The sequence below is a fragment of the Dipodomys spectabilis genome, unplaced genomic scaffold (assembly GCF_019054845.1).
Source record: "Dipodomys spectabilis isolate Male_0828 unplaced genomic scaffold, ASM1905484v1 ptg000234l, whole genome shotgun sequence".
Taxonomy (NCBI): Eukaryota; Metazoa; Chordata; class Mammalia; order Rodentia; family Heteromyidae; genus Dipodomys; species Dipodomys spectabilis.
The window spans coordinates 17,728,486-17,750,379 of record NW_024870911.1 but is presented as its reverse complement, the minus strand read 5'-3'; the positions used below and the strand labels follow the sequence as shown (position 1 = coordinate 17,750,379).

The 21,894-nt window shown below is 52.8% G+C and overlaps 1 protein-coding gene across 1 annotated transcript; it reads right to left on the bottom strand.

Annotated features, from left to right (window-relative positions):
• Positions 1-1,832: 1,832 nt before the first annotated feature.
• Ankrd52 (ankyrin repeat domain 52) lies at positions 1,833-20,974 on the bottom strand. Its single transcript, XM_042698821.1, has 28 exons — positions 20,855-20,974; positions 20,429-20,512; positions 19,899-19,977; positions 19,628-19,698; positions 18,422-18,622; positions 15,722-15,809; positions 15,434-15,576; positions 14,998-15,210; positions 14,662-14,740; positions 14,323-14,437; positions 13,601-13,683; positions 13,375-13,492; positions 13,115-13,183; positions 12,811-12,951; positions 12,653-12,733; positions 10,924-11,035; positions 10,652-10,723; positions 10,154-10,355; positions 9,824-9,911; positions 9,627-9,744; positions 7,381-7,600; positions 7,127-7,214; positions 6,939-7,022; positions 6,691-6,836; positions 6,400-6,482; positions 6,114-6,196; positions 5,837-5,928; positions 1,833-5,430 (listed from the first exon to the last, which is right to left on the bottom strand). Exons 1-28 carry the CDS (start codon positions 20,879-20,881, stop codon positions 5,180-5,182), a joined length of 3,231 nt encoding a protein of 1,076 aa, XP_042554755.1. The 5' UTR covers positions 20,882-20,974; the 3' UTR covers positions 1,833-5,179.
• Positions 20,975-21,894: the final 920 nt, after the last annotated feature.

Here is a 21,894-nt window from a genome sequence, read left to right as displayed (position 1 = left end):
ACTAGCACCACAGGTGGATCTGGGACAAGGGAGAAGGGCAGGAATGGGAAAATTGCTTAGAGAAAGATTCAACTAGAATCCAGTGAATTGTGCTCAGTTCTCTTTACTTCCTACAACCGAGTACATGGGTCACAGGGTGGAGGGTGCAAACAGGACATGAGGCATGCCCCTCTGTGCCCCCCAACACACACCTGCATACAGGATGGTGGTGTCTGCAGCATCACAGGTCATGCAGGGCATGGGGAAGGGGAGGTTCACACACACATAGATGCCCACAGCGGGTACCAGACAGAGAACGCCCCTGAATATACACAGCTGTACATGGGGAGCCCCCCCCACACCTGGGGAGCCCCCACCCCAACCCTCTCCCCTGTCTTGCCGTTCCCCAGCGGAGGAACTGTATTGCTTTGAGAGAGCCACCCTGGGGGCTGCTCTGCCAGGCACCCTCCCCTCCCACCCACCCCCATTTTGGCACATCTGCAAGACACACGGCAGCGAGAGGAGGCACCCTCCCTCCCAGGCTTCTGTTGGCTTAGAGTTGGGGAAGGGAAATAGGAGACTTCATCCTCCATCTTTCTCCTAGCCCTTCCCAAACCTCTGCCAAACCCATTCCAGCCAGAACCCACCCCAACCCCCTACACACACACACACACACACACACACACACACACACACACACACACACACACACACACACACACACACACACACACACACACACACACACACACACACACACACACACACACACACACACACACACACACACACACACACACACACACAAAGCTGAGCTGTCCAGGAATACAAGCGGAACAAGGAGATTGTCCGGGATGGGAGCAGAGGCGGTAGGGAAAAGACTGGAAGCAGAGACCCCACCCTGGCATGGGGTAAGACTGGCACAACAGCTACTTTAGTGCAATTGGAGAGGGTGCCCAGAGCGAGGGTGGGGACGGGAGGGAAGGCTCTCCCCACCCTCCCCGGGTCATCAGGCTTGCAGACTCCCCAGGGAAAGGGCCTAACAGGAGTGAGCGAGGGCCAAGGGCGGGTCCTCTGGTCACCCGCCACCCTCTGCCCTCCCAAATGCAGTGACGGTGTCCCCCTCACGCCTACATGGGCAACAGCAGCCTCAGAGTCAGTACCTTCAAGTAATTCAAAGAGCAGACCCTCCCACCCCAGCTCCCTCCCATCTCTGGGATTTGGTCGCTTCTCTAGGGGTTGGGTCAGGAGGAGGGAGTCCCCGTGTCAGACCCTTCCCTCTGTCTCCCTCTTCCCAGACCACTGGACTTGGTCCTCAAAGATTCCTAACCTCTGCCCTTGCCCAGCCTGGGTCAAGGACTGGAGGGCTGGAGCCAGCACAGAGGGGAAAGGGCTGCTTTGCTCCGTACTCCTCCTTTGTAAAAGGTAGGGTTTGAACTCGGCGGGTAGGAAGGGGCTCACACTCTGTTGCCCCAGGAGTAGGGTTTCTGGGCTAGGGTCTGTAAGGCTATTTTCCTTTGCGGTGGGAAGGGGAGGTGGAAGATGAACACTGGGTGTGGGGAGAGGGTGAGAAATGGCTGAGAGGGAAGGGGCCTCCCCGCTGGAGCACAGTCACCGGAGTCATTTCGACAAAGAAACACTCGTGTGCATAAGATTGTGTGCCTACTCCCAGCCCTGCCAGCCTGGCCCCACCCCAGCTCATGGGACCCCTTCCAAGACCGCAGAGAAGGTTTTAGGGGTACAGTTGTAGAACCGTTCTCTGACCCCACCCTCCCCACCCCCAGCCTCTTCTCCCCTTCTAGGTCCAGGGAGTAAGAAGGTGCTCGGGTGGGCAGACAGTGGTGGAAACAGTATTGAGTTTTCCTTTGGTTACATATTGAAGGCAAAGGTGAGCTGGACTTACAGTCAAAACGGATAGGGGTGAGGAAGGAAGAGGGGCCATGGCTGGGGTTGGAGAGGGAGGCAAGCCCTCCTCAGCCCCTCCACCCCAAGGAACACATGTCTACGTGGGGTGGCAGTCCCTCAGTCTCATCTCTCCCACCCCCCACAGCACCAAACAAAAGCAGCACCTCCCCCAGGGGCCGCTCCCCACCCCAACCTGGGCTGTACATTCAGTGGTTTTCAGCAGTCCTATGGCTCAGGGGGCCACGGGGTGGGGGAGGTGGCCCATCAATCTCAGGTGGACAGTGGCAGCGGCCCATGGCTGGAGGTCCATTCTGGGACCCACAGTTGGTGCCGTTCGTTTTTCTGAAGCAGAGTACACAACCTTACCAAAGCCACCACCCGATCAGAAACATCCCCCCAAAAATCAGAAACTTAAAAACTGGCTCTCGTCATCTCGCCCTCTGCTCCGCACGTCTGTTTCCCTGTCTCCTATGTAGCCCTCGCTCTGTCTCCTTTGCTCGGCACCTGGGCTGCTCCCAGGGTCCTCACTTAAAAATAGGCCTTTTCATAAAAGTGCTTATTACTTGAAGCAAGTGCTTTAGAGCTGCGGTGGGGAGGGGAGACGGGGAGGGTGAAGGGAAGGAGGCATTTCCTCCCCACCCGACCCCCTTAAGATTGGGGGGCATTCTGCCTGTTTTACTTCTCCACACCCGTTTAAGTCAAAGAGGTTTCAAAACAAAACAAAACAAAACAAAAAAAAACTCTTAACATTAAAATAAATATGCAGTGGCCATGAGAATGGTCAAAATGCTTCAAAAAACACTAAGGGCTGGGGAGCCCGGGGTGAGGTGCGGGATTTCCTTTGGCATAAGGAGAGGAGGCTGCTGGCCCTCCAGGGCTCCTCACAGCCATGCCAGTGAGGAGGGACAGAGGACTGACTCCCTGCCGTCTTCCGGGCACTGATGACAGTGTGCCCAGGACAGCAGGGTACCGACAGCCACCAGAAATCTCATCTAGCAAAGCAAAACAATGGGGCTCCTGACATACTCATACTCTTCCTGTCATCACGAAGCATTGATAAAAGAGAACACGACTGATACCCCCGGACTCATTCCCGGAAGACCTGTCTCCCCACTCCCTGGGCCCCCGCCCCCCACCACCTAATTCCCAGCACCAAAATGAGAGGGAGGGGGTGGGAACTGGGAGGATCTAGGAAAGAGAATTGAAATTGGGGACAAGCTTTGCAGAACCAGCAGGATGGGGGTGGGGGCAGCAGCCCTTAAGAGAGGTCACATTGATTGTCGTATAGGGGAGGGCAAAGGATGAAGTGGGGGAGGGAGACGGGCAAGAGGGGGCATCCAAGGCCCTTTGGCTTTGAAAACAAAAATAAAAACTAAAAGCTGCACAATCCTTCTCACCAATAATGGTCATTTGGAAGCCTTGAAATGGTTTAGGATCTAAAGGTTGAAGAAGCAAGACACAGAGATAAGGAGGGACTGTGAAAAGGAGTAAGGACTTGGACAAATGCCCCAGGCTTCAGGGAACCAGCATGAGGTATGGTGCAGGGGATCTGGAGGGAGGGAGGGAGCCCTGGGACAGCCCCTCTCCCCTCAGCTCACCCATGGCAAGGGTGGCGAGACATTCAGGAGACACAACTGGAAAAATGGGTAAGGAAGTGAATAAAGCAAGCTCGGGTGGGGGAAAGGGACTGAGGGCTCCCACAGGGGAGTCCCTATACTGTGTAAACGAAGCCTGTCCAGTTCTTGAGGGACAATACTGATGACAGCCAAACTGGGCGAGGATGCACTGCAGGATGGAGGGGCAGGACCTCTATTCAAGTTCTGTGTCTTGGCCCCTGGCTGAGGTATTGAGTGTGAGGAAGGGACACTGGGCTACACGAGTAGGTCCAATTGGGGCAGAGGCTCACCAAGATGGTTGGACAGGGCATCTGAAGGGACCAGGGCCAGATGCAGTGCTACATTTAGAGAAAACACTGCCCCTCCTCACTCCAGCCCAGTTTGGCTTTTGGGGTACAAGTTCGAGGAATCTTATCAGTGCAGCCCCTACTCAATCCCATTTCCCCCTGTGCTGGGAGGCAGGGGACTGAGCTCCAGTGTCTGCCTGTAGCTCCCTTGACCAGAACTTTCTCCTCACACTGGAGGAAGGCCTGCTTTCCTAAAGAGCAGCCTTGGTCCCTAGTCTGCCCCTGCCCCTCCCACCGTCTTTGGCTTCAGATCAGGAGTGACTGGGGCAGTGGGTACTCTCCAACATGAAGGAAGGCAGAGGCAGACAAAGGGCATAGAGGAACCCAGGGACTTGGGGACACAAGAGGAAGAACGCGGTCCCTCCCTCCACACACATGCAAGCACATGCCTGAAACACAGAGGACATACTAGGGCTGTGGTTTTGAAATGGGCAGGAAATTAATTTGTTTCTTCCCCTAAAGAATAAAATGCGTACTTAAAAATTCATGACAAGCCTCAAAGTTCAGGGAGAAGAGAGCCGGGGAGGGAATGGCCACAGGCTCTGTTCTTCCAAAAGAAATTAAAAGAAAGAAGCAAGGTTAAAGTGCGTGGTTAGGGGCCAGGTCAGGAGGTGGGAGGTGGGGCAGGCTGTGGGGGCAGAACCAGCCCTTGATTTGCATATGAGGAGCCAGGGGAGAGTGCAGGATTGGGGCCCAGGTACAGTAGTTGCTGCTTCAAGTGTTTTGCATTTGAACTTTAGGGGTGATAGGGTAAAGAGTAGGGGGAAAGTTCCAGGCCCCAGTGCTAAATACCCTCCCCCTTCATCCTCTAGCTGCCCCTGAAGGGGGAGGGGGACACCCCAGAGTGCTCACACAGTACCAGAAATTAAGGCTTCTCACTGCTGCGGGGATGGAGGGGCCAGCCGAGCAGGGAGGCAGTGATGGGTATGGAAGAAGAGGAGGGGTCTGCCTGGCAGTAGGGGCAGGGAGAAGGGGGGGGGGCACAGAGGAGAGTCAGAAGGAAGGAGGAGGGGGAGCTGGTAGCAGAAAGGGGAACTGAGAGATGGAGTCAAAGAGAGAGGGAGCCAGGCATTTAGCAATCATTTTGGGACACTTGGCAGAAAGGGTTGCCCTGGGGTACCAAGGGCCTGGGGTGCTCCCTGTCGGTCCCAGACCCCTGCCAGGCCAGGATGGTGTGGCAAAGGGGTGAGCAGCTGCTCCCCAGTGCTTCCTTCCCCCCTCTGCCCCGCCACCCAGTCGTGTTCTCCTTTAAAGTGCCCTAAATGTGTAGACTTTTTCTAAATAAATAGAATAATATCAAGCCACCGGCAGGGAGAGGGACACTGGAGGGGGCTACTCAGAGTAGCAGCCATCTAACCCAATGGCACCGTGCCGCTCCTGGCTGTAGGGGCAGGAGGCCCCGTGGGGCAAGGCGCCACAGCCACCCACCGTCTTGGCGGCTGCGATGCCGCAGTTCTTGAGCAGGCTGAAGCTGAAAGGACTGACGGCGTCCTTGGGTGGGAAAGGCTTCATGGTGGAAAGGATCAAGGCCAGGCAGTCTGCCACATCTTTGTTGGGAGCGCAGGCCAGTGCTGGGGTGTGACCTGCAGGGCCAAGGAGAGTAACTGAGGCACGACCCCTGGGTCCAGGGTTCCCATCCACCCTCCCCAGGCCCTGAGCTCTCAGTTGTAGAGGGGAGCCAAGGCAGGAAAACACCCAGCATGGTCAGAAATCTGGGGCGGTAAAGGCCCAGGGAGACTGACAGGCAGGTTCTAAGTACATGGGGCCAGCAGCCAGGGGGATGGATGGGAGGCCTTCCTGACCATGCTGACTCTCCACCCAGTTCCATCAGACTCCCCTGTGAGACTCAGAGTACTGGTGTTGGGTCCCTACTCTCAAGAGTTCCCCTGGGAAGAAAATCTCATTTATAGCAAGGTTAAGAAGTCACCTCCTGTAGAATGTCCCTGACCCCAAACCTGGGAGAGGCGGGGGGCTCCGGACCCCACCCACCTTCTTCATCCACAGCCAGCACTGTGGCCCCACGACTCAGGAGGGCCTGCACCACAGAAGCTAGACCATTCCGGGCAGCAATGTGGAGTGGCCTTGGAAGAAAGAAAGTAAAGAGAGAAACACAAAGTCAACCGGGTGCCAAGAAGTCCTGCCACCCCCCGGCAGGTGGTGAGAATGCCGAATAAATACTGTGAGCTCCAGAGAGCCTAAGAGTGTGGACCGTTTTCTTCACCCACCTGCCTCCCCCAGCCAGGAGCCCCCTTCCCTGGGCACTCACATCTGCAGCGCACTGTTGGTGGCATTGATAAGGCCAAGGTCTTGGGTTTCTGCCAGGATCATGAGGGCACATTTTTCATGGCCCTGAGGGAGAGGAACAGAGAGTGGAAATTTGTGAAGTAGAATCAAGACAGGCCACAGGGCAGGACTGGGGAAGATGGCAGACAGAGAGGAGCTGTGCTACCATCACACAGGCTGGGCAACCTTGTCGCTGGTGCAGTCTATTCTGTAATCGGGATTTGTCCTGCCCATCAGGCTTTCATGCTGCCCCCTAATCTGGGAAGTACCTTGCTACAAGCCAAATGGAGGGCAGTGTTCTTGTTCTCATCCAGCACAGTCAGGTCTGCCTTCCCTCGATACAGCAGAAATTCTACAAGAGAAATGGGACAAAAGGATGAACACTTTTCTCCTGAGCAACAGCTATCCTAGCTGCCCACGCTTCTATCTTCAAACCCTCAAGAGATACCAAAGACACCTGTATCCTGAACTCCAACCCTTGCTAGCCTTGCAGGCAGGGCTGACCCACCCTGCCAAACACCCTGGGGACTCCTCCCTGCCACAGCGGAGCCCCTACACACCCACAGCAGCGGTCTGCCCGTTCTCAGCCGCCGTCATGAGTGCAGTGCGGCCAGTGTGGTCAGTGGCGTTCACCTCAGCTTGATGCTGCAGCAGCATCCGGAGCCCAGAGACATTATCCGCGAAGGCAGCGGCGTGAAGGGGGGTCCTGAGGGGTCAGGGTAGGGTGAGTTAGGGAAGGCTCTTCCACATGGACAGGAACCAAAGCCAGAGGCAGCTCAGGCTGCTCCTTGAGCACTCCGTTACTCACCGTCCTTTGGCGTCTCGGCTGTTCACAATCTTGTCACCCAGAGCTCCCAGCAACATCTCTGTGGTGCTGTCCTGGTTATTAATTCTGGGGAGAGGGAGGACTCATCAGGAAGGACAAAGGAAATACATTCCCAACCAGAACGTCAGCCATGGTGCTCTGAGAAGGCCGATGCAGAGGAAGAGACTTACACTGCACAGTGCAAAGGAGTGAAGGGGTTTCCCTCCAGGTATGAGAATGGGCTGTGTTCAAGTAACAACTCCAGACAATCTTCATGTCCTGGGTATGAGGAGGAAAGTTTGGTGATGGAGAGAAAAGGCACAGTTCTCCATCTGTCCTGTCCTATCTTAGATGCTCCACTGTGCTTCCAGATGCTCTGCTACAACCCACCTTTCTCCTCAATGCCCCACACCCCTCCCTGCACCTGCCAAAGCCCCACTCATACCAGTGTAGGAGGCCCAGTGCATGGGTGAATATCCGCTGTAATCCACCCCAGCATCCAAGGGGTCTGTGGAAAGGGCAGCCTGCAGCAGGGTCCGCAGGACTGCAGTGTGGCCACAGGCTGAGGCCAGGTGAATGGGCGTGCGACCCTTAAAGTCTCGGCACAACACAAATGCATCATGGTCCAGCAGGGCAGCCAGGCAGTCCTCACAGCCAGTCACTGCCTGCAGGAGACATTCAGGGGGAGGGGTGAGGAGCCACCACTCTTCCACTGGACAGTTGCTGGGGGAAGGAGAGGGGAGGGAGACCTAGGAGCAAGAACCACTTCCAGGGCTCTAATCATTTTCTCTACAAATTCTAGTGTTAGAAATGAGCAGATTGCCAGGTGTTGGTGGCTCACACCTGTAATCCTAGCTACTCAGGAGGCAGAGATCAAGGTTTGTGGACCAAGGTTTGAAGCCAGCCAGAGCAGAAAATCTGACAGATTCTTATTTCTAATGAACCAGCAAAATGCTGGAACTGGAGGTGTAGGCTCAAGTGGTAGAGTGTCAACTGTGAGCACAAAAGCTAAGCAAGAGTGTGTGAAGCCCTGAATTCAAGCCCCAGCACAAAAAGTACCAGCATACACACTCACACTCACACACACACACACACACACAGAGGGGAGAAGAGAAAGCGGAGGCGGGGTGGGGGGGAGGGAGAGAGAGAGGAAGAGAGGGAGAGGGAGAGAGAGGGAGAGAGAGAGAGAGAGAGAGAGAGAGAATCTGTGTGTGTGTGAGCAAGCAAGCGGTTCTTCTCTAACTCTCTCTGCCAACAGTCAGGCTGGTCAGAGTAAATCCGAGAGCTCTTGGAGTGAAAGACCAAATAGTGAGACTGAGAGATCAAAGAACCTTGTAGGAAAGTTGGGCAGGCCTGCAGTTCCAGCTACTTGAAAGTCTGAGGCAGAAGAATCTCTTGATTAGGGCCAGCCTAAGCAACATAGTGAAACATTTGTCTCAAAAAATCAAAAAGAGTTGGCCAGGTGCCAGTAGCTCACGCCTGTAATCCTAGCTACTGAGGAGGCTGAGATCTGAGGATCACAGTTCAAAGCCAGCCCAGGCAGGAAAGTCCGTGAGACTTTTATCTCCAATAAAAACCACTAGAAAACCGGGAGTGGTGCTGTGGCTCAAGTGGTAGAGCACTAGCCTTGAGCTGAAGAGCTGAGGGAGAGTGCCCAGGCCCAGAGTTCAAGCCCCACCACCAACCAAAAAAAAAAATAAATAAAAAAATAAAAATAAAAAAGAGCCAGGCGCTGGTAGCACACATCTGTAATCCTACCCACTCAGAGAGGCTGAGATCTGAGGACTGCAGTTTGAAGCCAGCCTAGGCAACAAAGTCTGTGAGATTCTTTTGTTTTTTTTTTTTGCCAGTCCTGGGGCTTGAGCTGTCTCTGAGCTTCTTTTGCTCAAGGCTAGCACTCTACTACTTGAGCCTCAGCACCACTCAGCCTTCATGCATGCTAGGCAAGCACTCTGCCACTAAGACACATTCCCAGCCCTCTGGTAAGATTCTTATCTCCAATTAACCACCAAAAAGCCAGAAGTGAAGCTATGGCTCAAGTGGTAGAATGCCAACCTTGAGTGAAAGAGCTAAGGAACAGTGCTCAGGCCCTGAGTTTAAGCTCTGGTACTCCCACAAAAAAGTGAAAAGAGCCATGTACTGGTGGTGGCTTCTCACTTATAATAAAGATACTCTGGGGTGAGATTTGAGAATCAGTTTGAAGCCAGCCCAAGCAAACAAATCCTCAAGATTCTTATCCCAATTAACCAGTGAAAAGCTGGAAGTAGAGGTGTGGCTCAAGTGGTAGAGTTTTGAGTGAAAAAGCCGAGCAAGAGCACAAGGCTAGTAGATCAGGCTCCAGTACCAGCACAAAAGAAAAGAGAAAAGGAAAGAAAAAAAAAAAAAAGAAGAAGAGAAAAATCTTGTGGGAGAAGAGGAGGAGGCAGCTTTAGGACAGGTGAGCATGGAGACAGATCTGGGTGGTGGCATCACTGTCTGATGGGACAGGGCCAGCAGGGTATCTTGGGCAGTCTAGGTGAGCATGTGACTGCATGTGATGACAAAGCAGGGCCCTTAGGGAAATTAGCTGGAAATGTCAGGTACTCATCCTCAAGCAAGCAAGCATGGTAAGGCCCAGTTAAGACCTGGGTACAAAATCTTGTCCTGTTGATGGAGTGTCCTAGGAACAATCTATACTAGGGACCCACTCACCCCACGGTGGAGGGCGGTGCGGCCCCGAAGGTCAGCAGCATCAGCTGTGGATCCTTTCTCTAGCAGCAGATGTACACAGTCCACGTGGCCATTCATGATGGCCAGCATCAGTGGGGTTCTACAGAAGAGGCAAGGGAAAGGGTGAGGATCCAACAGAGCTGAAAAAAAAGTGCACCCCACCTCTGGCCCACACTCACTGTCCATAGGCATCCATGACATCTGTGATGTCGGCTCGTTCCCCACTATCGATCAGCAAATGCAGGGAATCAGTGTGGCCAGAGGCCGCTGGGAGAAAAAGGGGGCTGTGTCAGGACAGTGTCAGGAAAGGAGGGAGGGAGGGAAACAGACTGATCCTGAACAACTCAGTTACAATTATGGGAAGGCCTGTGGCAGGGAGTGTTCTTCAAGGTAGTAAGCTACTAGTGAAAAAGTCTCCATGTTCCTTCTCTACCCCACCTTCAGCCTTAACTATTAAGGAGAGATGTGTTATGGTAAGGGGAGGGCGGTAGCCTGAAGTGGGCACTAACCAGCAGCGTGTAGGGGTGTCCACTTGCGCTTGCGCTCCTTGATGAGGGCAGAGGCGCCATGGGCCGTAAGCACCTCCACACACTCAGTAGAGCCTCGCTCAGTGGCCAGGAAGAGCGCGGTCCGGCCCTTGTGGTCCCTTACATCCAGATTCACCAGCGTCTCAGCCAGTGTCTTCAGGGCTTCACAGTGACCGTTGTAGGCCTAGAGTAGTGCAGGTAACCAGTGGATACAGCTGGGGACATCTCATCCCCACTCTGATTGCTGGGAGTGGGGGTGGGGCCCACAGGGAGTCACTAGACATCTGCAAGATCCTTGGGCCCCTCTGGTATCTTTCCTGCTCTGTGCCTATCCCCTCTCCAAACCACTGCCTGCTTGTCACTGCCTTCTTCCCAAAAGAAAGCAAAAGCAAAGACAAGCGTCACAAGTGCTAGCACCCTTGTTTGGGCCCAGGGGCGGGTAGTTTCAAGGAAGATGAGAAGAAAAGACATGGAACTCACAGCTAAGTGCAAAGGGCTGACTGGAATGGTGCTCTCCACATCCTCCAGGCAGTTAAAGGACATTTCTAAGAGCTGCAATGGACAGGAAAGTAGGTGCTTATGTTCTGCAACTTCCATATCTCCCCATGCCCAGCTCATAGTAATCTCCTACTGCTGGACCAAAGGACCAGGTACCTGATCCAAACACCCTGAGTTTAAGAACCACAAATCCAAAGGCAGATTGTTGCCTTCTGCCCTGCCCCCACCCTCCCAAACCAGATCTCAATACATACCAGTTCAAGGTTCTGTCTGTTGCCATAAGCGGCTGCATAGTGCACAGCTGTGTAGCCCTGCCTGTCCCGCAGGGAGGGATCTGCACCATTATCCAGTAAGAACTCCAGACAGCTGGGAAACCAGGGGTGGACAGTGAGGTACCGACAGGCGAGAACCACAAGGGTGCCTCCCTCTAGGAGGGCCAGAGGGAGAAGCAGGGGGCCCCCAAGGACTCCAAACCCATTCCTTTCATGAAGTCTGCCCTGGGTCACCAGCTCAACACCCTCTATATCCTTGACCCTCTCCTGGAGAGCCTGGGCTTGTGATTCAGCTGCTAGATTTCTGCTGGTTCACCTATCACCCTTTCTTCTCTAGAAGGCCTGCTCCTTTCAGTCTATGTGAGATCTAAGTCATCACAAATCTAGATGTTCCTCTTCTCTGTGGGGCCTTTCCTAACCTTCCCAGTTAGGTGCTTTCTCTGTACCGCCTGACACCCTTCTCATCTCTTACTCATCCTAATACTAATAATGGTAAGATACTAAGCACTTCCTACATATTAAATACCTTGGCTATCATAATGATCCTCAGAACTAGGATCGATTTTTTTTTGGGGGGTCCAGTCATGGGGCTTGAACTCTGGGCCTGGGCGCTGTCCCTCAGCTCTTCAGCTCAAGGCTAGCACTCTACCACTTGAGCCACAGCGCCACTTCGGGCTTTGGCTTTTTTCTTTTTGCTTATGTGGTGCTGAGGAATTGAACCCCGGGCCTCATGCTAGATACGATTTTTGTCCTACTATGATTGAGGTAAGTGGGCACAGAAAAGTTTTAAGTAATTTGTCAAAGGTCACATAGCAAAGCCTCCTAGATCTTAGTACTTTATTTAAGTGTTTTAAATAACCTTTTTATTTTAGAATAGTCTTAAATTGACAGAAAAACTGTGAAAATAGTATAGAGTTCCCATACACCTCATACTCAGTTTTCCCATTAGCCACTTAAATTAATAAGTACAAGGATCTCTTCTTTTCCCAATAGCTGATTTTTTTTTCTTTTCTTTTTTTTGCTTTTTGGTTAGTCTTGAGGCTTGAACTCAGGGCCTACACACTGTCCCTAAGATTTTTTTCCCTCAAAGATAGTGCTCTATCACTTTGAGCCACAGCTTCATATCCGTTTTTTTAGGTAGCTAATTGCAGATAAAAAGTTTCACAGACTTTCCTGCCCAAGCTGGCTTTGAACTGCAGTTCTCAGATCTCAGCCTCTCTGAGTAGCTAGGATTACAAGCGCGAACCACTAATGCCTAGCTTGCTGATTAGTTTTTCAGTCCTGGAGTAATTCATCTTTATGCTTACTACTAGCTGGGAATGTGGCAGGGAATGTGACTGCCTAGCCTGGGCAAGAATCTAGGCTTCAGCTGGGAATGTGGCTTAGTGGTAGAGTGCTTGCCTAGCATGCATGAAGCCCTGGGTTTGATTCCTCAATACCACATAAACAGAAAGCCAGAAGTGGTGCCATGGCTAAAGTGGTAGAGTACTAGCCTTGAGCAAAAGAAGCTCAGGGACAGTGCCTAGGCCCTGAGTTCAAGCCCCCAGGACTGGGGGGAAAAAAAAAGAATGGAGGCTTCACTCCCAGTACTCCCAGTACTCCCAACCCAATTTGCTTAGCCAGTACACCAACCAACCAACCCAATTTGCTTAGCCTTAGTAGCTCGTACACTATGGGGACAGCACATCCCAGAAGCTTCTCTTATACTCACAAGAAAGCCTCCTTCCTACGGGACTCCTTCAGTGGCTCGTCCTCTTCAGCATCATGGCTGGAAGCAGTGTGGGGTTCCGCTCTAGGAAGAGCGTGAAGATGTCAGGATGGCTCAGGGAGGTATATGGGGATTGAGAAGGAACAGAAAGGAAGTCTCACCTCCGGTACGTGTCAGAGGCCGCAGCATAGTGGAGGGGAGAGCAGCCTTTACAGTCAGCCTCATTGACACCTGCCCCAGCAGTCACCAGTGTCACAGCACACTGGTAGCTACCGTTGGCAGCTGCATAGTGCAGTGGAGTCCTGGGGAAAAGTGAAAGTGGTCAGAAGAATCAGAGAAAGAGCCAAATGCAATCACAGGTGCAGTCAACAGCTACTATATAATGCTTTCCTCACTTAAGTCTCCTGCTCCCATTTGACCCTCTAACCAGACACTTCCCATGAGCACTCCTACACAATGATTTACCTTCCAAATTTGTCTCTCCTTCTCAGGTCAGCTCCACTGCTCAACAGCAAATTAAGACATTCAACATTTCTAAAAGGAAGATGAGAGAGAAGGGTGAGGGAGCTTCAAGGAGCCACTGCAGTCCTAGAGAGGGTCTGAAAGAATGGAACTGTATTGCCTTCTCTGCTGGGACTGCTCTCATTGTGTAGAGGAAGAGCTCGGTAGTGAGGGCTCAGGCCCTTGCGCAGTGCTCTTCTCAAGGTATGGGAAAGAAAACATACCCTCCGGAAGCAGCAGCATGAAGACAGGTGCGGCCAAGGTTGTCAGGGGTGTTGATGTCAAATCCAGCAGAAAGCACGTGCTCATTGCTGAGTGAAGACACGATGCTGTACAACTGACCTAGAGGGGCACAGCCACAGGTTGTTCCAAGAGCCCTGAGACCACTGCACATGGGTGAAGCCCTCTGTTCCCTCAACACCTGCTTGACCCTGACCAGTCAGCACATACCTGAGGAAAGAAGCTTCCGGCAACAGTCAGAGAATCCAAAGAGAACAGCTAAGTGCAGGGGAAACATGTCATGGATGCCGCGCCTGGGAAGAAGTTGAGGGACTCAGGGTCAAAAATTTACAGAGTCCTTTTCTGTGGCCTACTACCACCCAAGGAGTCAGTAGGAGATTCTCCAAGCTTCCCTCTTTTTTTCTTTTTTGTTTTGTTTTGTTTTTTTTGGGGTCCAGTCGTGGGGCCTGAACTCTGGGCATGGGCACTGTCCCTCAGCTCTTCAGCTCAAGGCTAGCGCTCTACCACTTGAGCCACAGCACCACTCCTGGCTTTTTTCTTTTTTGCTTATGTTGTGCTGAGGAGTTGAACCCAGGGCCTCAGGCATGCAACGCAAGTGCTCTACCACTGAACCACCTTCCCAGCCCCCCTCTTTTTTTCTTTTGACACTCCTGGGACTTGAACTCAGGGCCTGGGCACTGTCCCTGAGCTTCTTTTTGCTCAAGGCTAGCACTCCACAACTTGAGCCACAGTGCCACTTCCAGCCTTTTCTGTTTATGTGGTGCTGAGGAATTAAACCCAGGGCTTCATGCATGCTAGGCAAGCGCTCTACAACTAAGCCACATTCCCAGTCCCTCCAAGCTTCCCTTTGGCAAGCATCTCTGTGACTACATTGGATCTGAGTAGTATATACAAACTGAACATGGCCTCCAAGTGGGATGAGAGGGACTCACCGGGCGGTGTCTGCGCCATTGGTCATGAGTGTGCTGATGAGGAGCTCGTGCCCATAGCGAGCAGCCACATGCAGGGGCGTGTTCCCAAATTTGTCCGCACAGTCAATCTCGCTACCTGAGATGGACATGCACACATTAAGACCATTCACACCAGCTAGTTACCACTTGAGTACTTATTAAATTTGGTCAAGTTAAGCATGTCTACATGTGTTATTTTGTTTATAAACTGTAAGAGACTAGGCAGGACAGCGCTGCAAGTGCCTATCTTGACTGGAAAGCTGGGACAGGAGGTAGAAGGAAAGATGAGGAGATGAGGCATAACGTCTGTTGAGTTCATACCATTCTGGATGAGGATCTGGGAGCGTGTGAAACGGCCATGGATGGCAGCCATGTGCAGAGGGCTTTTCCCTTCTTTGCTCTGTGGAAACATGGCAAGGTTAATTTAGTGCAAAACACAGAGAAATGACCTGTTTCCCCTTTCAAAGGACACCTCTTCTCTGAGGATAGAAAGATCATATGAACATCTTCTCAGTACTCATTCTTTAAATCCATGGTAAAATCTGAACACCCCAGGAATCACGTGAACAACTCCCCAGGAGAGCTATCTGGATATGGCCAGCAGCTACAGAGACAGGTCCCTCTCCTTACTGGTCCATGCCTTATCCCTTCAAGCACCTGGTAGTTGACATCAGCCCCATTGTTGACCAATAACTCTAAGCAGAGAGCGCCATTGGTGGAAACTGCAGCCACATGTAATGGTGTAAAGCCCTTGTCATTTGGCTGATTGACATTGGCTCCGGCATTCACCAGCTCTATAGCCACAGCATCCTGGCCCAGGTAGCAGGCGATGTGCAAAGCTGTGTTTCCAAAAGCATTGGGCTCATCGATCTGTAGTATCAGGAATGAAGGTAAGAATATATCAGGTTAAAAAAAAAATCAGACAGCCTCAGCCCCTTCAGTTTTCTGACCCAAAATAATGAGGGCACAATTATATAACATAAGCCTTATTCAAACCCTCTCAACCCAGTCTTCCAGCCTCCCAAGTCTATAACAGACTCTGCACCTCCAACTCCCACCCTGAACCCCCAGACCCAGCACTTAACACCCTGACCTCAGCCCCCATCCGGAGCAGGTACTTCACCACTTCAATCTGGCCACTGGCCGCAGCTGTGTGGAGCAGCCCATAGCCCTTTCGGTCCTTACAGCCAAGGTCTGCTCCACGTGCCACCAGCAATTTCAGGACTTCCAAATGTCCTAGGAAAAGAAGACAGTCTTAAAGAGTTGAGGATGAACATAAAGACCCTCAGCTCCTCCCTCCAAAGGCTGTAAGCAACCCTATCGCCTTGCATTGGGAATCCTGAAGGTCAAATTCCTCCTTTTTTTGTATATTTTCTCTCACCCAGAAAAGCGGCCCAGTGCAGAGGCTGCCGTTCCTTTTTGTCACAGACATTGAGGCTGGCTCCCTTGTTGAGAAGTAGGTTCACTGTCTGTATTGGACATAAAAGACACAGAGCCATGTTCATACCCTCAACCTACTTCAGGGCAGAGGCCTCTCATCTCCTCAAAGGTAAAGGCAGCCTAATACGTTTTGCTTCCCAATTCTGCTATTCACAAGCAGAACAATCTGGCAGACTAGAGGGAACAGAGGAGCAGGCACTAAGAGAAGATAACAAATAGATCTGGAAGCTTAAAGAAAATGCATGGGGAGCTGGGCGCTGGTGGCTCACGCCTGTAATCCTAGCTACTCAGGAGGCTGAGATCTGAGAATCACCGTTCAAAGCCAGCCCGGGTAGGAAAGACCGTGAGACTCCTATCTCCAATAAACCACCAGAAAAAAATAAATAAAATAAAAATAAATAAAACCGGAAATGGCACTGTAGCTCAAGTGGTAGAGCGCTCGCCTTGAGCTGAAGAGCTGAGGGACAGCGCCCAGGCCCAGAGTTCAAGCCCCACGACCGACAAAAAAAAAAAAAAAAGAATACGAGCTCTCTCTTTGGAAAAAGGCATGCATATAAACATTTCCAGGTGAGGGGCTGAGAAGGTAGCTCAGTGGTAGAGGGCTTGCCTTGCATGCCAGAGGCCCTGGGTTCGATTCCTCAGCACCACATAAGCAAAAAAGAAAAAAAGCCAGAAGTGGCGCTGTGGCTCAAGTGGTAGAGCGCTAGCCTTGAGCTGAAGAGCTGAGGGACAACGCCCAGGCCCAGAGTTCAGGCCCCACAACCGGACCCAAAAAACAAAAAAACAAAAACAAACATTTCCAGGTGACTTCAAAGGGTTTATTAATCTCCTGAAGCCTAAGTCAAGAATTTTATTTTTTTTGTCTTTTTTGCTGGTGTGGGGCTTGAACTCTGGGCCCAGGCACTGTCCCTCAGCTCTTCAGCTCAAGGCTAGCACTCTACCACTTGAGCTACACTTGGAGATAAGAGTCTCACAAACTTTCCTGCCCCGCCTGGCTTTGAATTGCATTCCTCAGAACTCAGCTTCCTGAGTAGCTGATTACAGGCATAAGCCACCAGCGCCCGGCTAAGAATTTCTTTTTCTTTTTTTCTTTCTGGTGCTTGAACTCAGGGCCTAGGTGCTGTCCCTTCATTTTTTCACTTAAGGCAAGTGCTCTGTCACTTAAGCCACAGATCTACTTCTGGCTTTTTGGTGGTTAATTGGAGATAAACTTGCCTACCTGTGGGCTGGGAAGGTGGCTCAGTGGTAGAGCGCTTGCCTTACATGCATGAGGCCCTGGGTTCAACTCCTCAGCACCACATAAGCAAAAAGAAAAAAGTGGAAGTGGCGCTGTGGCTCAAGTGGTAGAGTGCTAGCCTTGAACTGAAGAGCTGAGGGACAGCGCCCAGGCCCAGAGTTCAGACCCCACGACCGGACCCAAAAAAAAACATTCATCAGTACATACAAGAAAGAAAAAGTAGGGGCTGGGAAGGTGGCTCAGTGGTAGAGTGCTTGTTTGCATGCATGAGGCCCTGGGTTCAGCTCCTCAGCACCACATAAGCAGAAAATGCTGGAAGTGGTGCTGTGGCTCCAGTGGCAGAGCGCTAGCCTTGAGCTGAAGAGTTGAGGGACAGTGCCCAGGCCCAGAGTTCATTACCCACGACAAAGAAAGAAAGAGAGGTGGTCTGGGATGATAGCTCAGTGGTAAAGCACTTGCCTGGCATGCCAGAGGCCCTAGGTTCGATTCCTCAGCACCACATAAGAAAAAAGCCGGAAGTGGTGCTGTGGCTCAAGTGGTAGAACGCTAGCCTTGAGCTGAAGAGCTGAGAGACAGCGCCCAGGCCCAGAGTTCAGGCCCCACGACCGGACCCCCCAAAAAAAAGAAAGAGGGCTGGGAAGGTGGCTCAGTGGTAAAGCGCTTGCCTTGCATGCATGAGGCCCTGGGTTTGATTCCTCAGCACCACATATGCAAAAAGAAAAAAGCAGGAAGTGGCTCAAGGGTTCCAAGCCAGAAGTGGTGCTGTGGCTCAAGTGGTAGAGCGCTAGCCTTGAGCTGAAGAACTGAGGGACAGCGCCCAGGCCCAGAGTTCAGGCCCCACAACCGGACCCAAAAAAAAACCCAAAAAACAAAAAAACTTACATATCTGAGCTGGCTTTGAACCATGATTCTCAAGTCAAGAATTTCAAAATAAGGGCTAAAGGTATAGCTCAATGGTAGAGCATTTGTCTAGCATATATTTCAACCCCGGGTTCAATCCTCATAACCAAAACAAACAAAAAAATTTTTTTCTGGGCACTGGTGGCTCACACCTGTAATCCTAGCTACTCAGGAGGCTGAGATCTGAGGATTGTGGTTCAAAGCCAGCCTGGGCCAGAAAGTCCAGTGAGGCTCTTATCTCCAATAAACCACCATAAATCCAGAAGTGGCCCAGTGGTTCAAGTGGTAGAGCGCTAGCCTTGAGCTGAAGAGCTAAAGAGCTGAGGAACAGTTCGTAGGCCCAGAGATCAAGCCAAAAAAAAAAAAAAAAATCATTCTGGTTTGGGTCCAAGTATTTAGTTATCAGAGCTGCTTCTGCCCTAGACCTAATGACCCAGAAGCAGAAAAAAGTGAACAGGAAGGCAAGAACAAGGAAGTCTGGGCCTAGGCTGCAGTGGTCCTCACCTCAAGATGTCCACTGTGCACTGCATGGTGCAGTGCACTGCGCCCACTCCTGTCGGCCACATTGAGGCTGCTCAACAAGGGTGCCAGAGCCTCAGCACACTTGGTAGCCCGGTTGGCAGCAGCCACATGCAGTGGTGTTTGCCACAGCTTGTCCCGGGCATTCACATCAGCTGAATGAGCCAGCAGCAGCCCCAGCACCTTCTGTGGATGGGCAGGGACAAGAGAGAAGACAGAGGAGAAACAGGAGGTAAAACAAGAAGAGGCAGGAGGTGGAATGGGTCATAATGTCAAATATGGCCCCAACCTCCTGGTACAATCTCTACATTTTCCTAACATACCTAGCCTTTCCATACCTACTTCTCATCTTCTGGATCACCTTAGACCTTAAAACCTTTATTTTCTTGAGGAAAACAGACACCTCTTCCTCTTCCTCAAGCCAACAGGTATCACTCTCTAACCCTTAAAATATCTATACTCACAAATACATCCACCCCAAGTAGATCCACAAATCCCAATCCTACTTTCAAGAAAAAAGAAATATTCTTGCTAAATTAACAGCCCAAGTTATCTTCCTTAGCCTGCCCACAGGCACCAAAACCATTTCCATTACCCCCATAAGCAAATACATACAAGTTCCTCTCCAAAACTCAGACTAAAATGTCCTTCCTAACCATTCCTCTCTACCCCGCCCCTGCCCGCCCCCTGGTAGCTGGAGTCAAAGAAGTGATCGACTGGAAGAGGAAGTCACATCTTCCCTCTCTGTGGTTGATGACACTAGGATACAAGACCCCACTGATGAGATATGTTCAGCTCTCGTGCAGTCAATATTCATGGTGCATGATAGGTCAGGATGCAACAGATCGCTACTCCTATTCCTCATCATAAGGAAAGAAATCTCAGAGCCCAGAGGGGTATCAGACTCAAGGTGGCCCCCCAGGGAGGGATGAGTCACTCAGGCCTGGCAGCAGAGCCCCCGCAGTCTGCCAGCCCAGTGTTAAGCTCTCCCTGACGTCACATCAGCTGGCAGCATTCAGCCCCCCATACCAGCCAGTTCTAGGGATAGGAGGGAGGAGCCTAGGTCTGGTCTCCACCCTATCTGGAGTAGAATAGTCTGTAGGGCAGAGAACCGAGTTTTTCTAACCCCTAAGTCCCACTTTCATCAACTCCTCCTTTATGGAAGGGTGAAAGGAAGTGGAAGGTTCATACCTCATTTCGAGAGGCAGCAGCACGATGAAGAGGGGTCAGCCACAGTGTGTCCTTAGCATTTACATTAGCACCTGTGGGGATATACAATCCTATTTTGATGGGAGGTGAAGAGGAGGAAGGAAGGAAACTAGTAATCAGGTAGGACCTGAATGTGCATGGAGTAGAACCCCTTTGCCTGGTCCAAACACCAGAATTTCCTTGGAAATGAACAAGGAGCGTTCTCCTCTCTGCTCCTCTCTAGGTGCCACACCTTCCTGATCCCCACTTTCACCTGACATCAGTAGCAACTGGAGGATGGGGACATCGCCTACGTAGGCAGCAGCATGCAATGGGGTTCGTCTCTCTTGGTCCTGGAAATACAGAAGAAAGGGGAGCGGTTGTGGGGAGAAATTATCCCGAGTCTCAGCTCAAGTCTGAGAGCTCCTGGTTCTGCCTCACAATCTTTTCCCATAGATTCTGCAGCGTCCTAAATCCCAGTGTTGAGAAGGAAAGACCAGCACCTTAGAGGGTGGAGTCGGGGCCACCGGCCACCTTCTCCTTCTTCCAGGAGGGGTGGGGGCGCTGCAGACCCCGATGGTTCGGTAGAGAACACTGTTTCTGAGCATCCCCAGCCCCGCCACTCAGTGCTCCAAGCCTGACCAGCGCCAAACGCTGAGCAGGCTCCCACCGAGGTAAGAAGAGCAGAGTCTCCCGTGCCATCGGAGCACGGGAGACCCGGAGCCGCCCCACTGGTGGGGAGGGGTCCCGAATCCCGGAGCCCGGATTCTGGGCTCGCCATCCTCCTCCCAGCTCCCAACTCACCAGCACATTGATGTTCTCCTTCTGCGAGAGGAGGGAACGCACTTCCTCCACATCTCGGCTAAAGATGGCCTGGACCAGGGGCGGCTGCAGGGAGAACCGGCATTCAGCGAGCGGGCCGGAGCCACAGCCGCACCAGGGGTGGGGGGTGGGGGAAGCACCCAGGTTAAAGGGGGGCGTCGCTGGAGGGGCTCCGCTTTGGGGGTTCCAGGCTGCAGCGGATTCCCGCGGCGCCTCCGCCGGACGCCAGGCGCTCCCCCCTCCCCGCTCCCCGCCACCAAGGACAACCCGATCCGCTGAGGGGAGCGCGGCGTGGGGCGGGGCGGGAGCCCCGGGCTCGGGCCCAACCTAGGCCTCACATCCCCGAGCTCGCGTGGCGGTGGCGCCGGGCCGTGGAAAGAGGAAGCCGGGAAGGGCAGGAGGGCTGACCTGGTCCGTGATGCTGAGGATCCCCATGGCCCGGCCCAGGCTCCGTCCGCATCGAGCTCGCGGCGGCGGCGGCGGCGGCTCCACCGGGGACACGGGGCGGCCCAGGCGGCGGCTGCGGCGGCGGCTGCGGGGAGAGCGCGGCCCCGCCTACCGGGGGGCGGGCGAGCGGGAGCCCGCAGCGCTCCCTGGCGGCGGTCCCCAGCCCGGCCGCGGGGCCCTGTGCGCACCGCCGGGCCAGGCCGCAGCGCCCTCTGCCCCGCCCGTGCAGCGCGAGCGGTCCTGGCCACCCCAAGCTCCCGCGCTGGCTCCTCGGCTCCCCCAGCCGGCTGCGCGGCGCTCTCGGCTCTAGCCCGGCGGCTCGCAGGGTCCTCCGCAGCACCATAGCGGAAACTCAGGCCTTGCTCCCGCCGTGCCCCCCAGTCCTCAGGGCCGAACCGCCGGCCGGCCAGATCTCACCCAGCCCACAATGCTATCTCCAGGCTAACTCCTCCCGACAGCCTTCCACACCCTCCTACGCCCCCCACAGATTAGGAGAAACTAGGGGTGGGCGTGATGTGGAGTTCGTGCATGGCAGTAGCCCCAGAGGAGGACAGCGTGGGATCTTCACTGGGGACGACTTTAGTTGGGTAGAAAGGAAATGGCAAAAGTGGTCCAAACTGCAGAGAGAGAGCCTAAGGATTCTGCTTTAGGAAACCCCCACAAAGAGGTCAGGACAGGTGGTAGCTGGAACAGGTCTCCAAGAAGGTCAACGAAAGGGACACTTCAACCCCCTAAATTACTCCATTGCCAGATTAAGGTGGTTAGGTGACAACACTTAAAAAGATTTAACAGAGCCTGTAATCCTAGTTACTCTGGAGGCTAAGATCTGAGGATCCAGGTTCAAAGCCAGGGGCGTGATAGTCTGTGAGACTCTTATCTACAATTAACTACCAAAAAAAAAAAAAAAAGTCCGAAGTGGAGCTGTGGCTCAAGTGATAGAACACACTAACCTTGAGCCCAAAAGACCAGGAACAGCGCCCAGGTCCTGAGTTCAAGCCTGA

What these genes read in the sequence shown, in the direction of transcription:
- Ankrd52 (XM_042698821.1), bottom strand. Translation starts at nt 20,881, where the DNA reads ATGGGGATCCTCAGCATCACGGACCAG. An exon ending in CCAGATCCTCATCCAGAATG is followed by an intron (nt 14,438 to 14,661) that starts GTATGAACTCAA and finishes TGTCCATCTCAG; the next exon opens with GTAGCGAGATTGACTGTGCG. An exon ending in GACACCCCTACACGCTGCTG is followed by an intron (nt 9,912 to 10,153) that starts GTTAGTGCCCAC and finishes TTTTTCTCCCAG; the next exon opens with CGGCCTCTGGCCACACTGAT.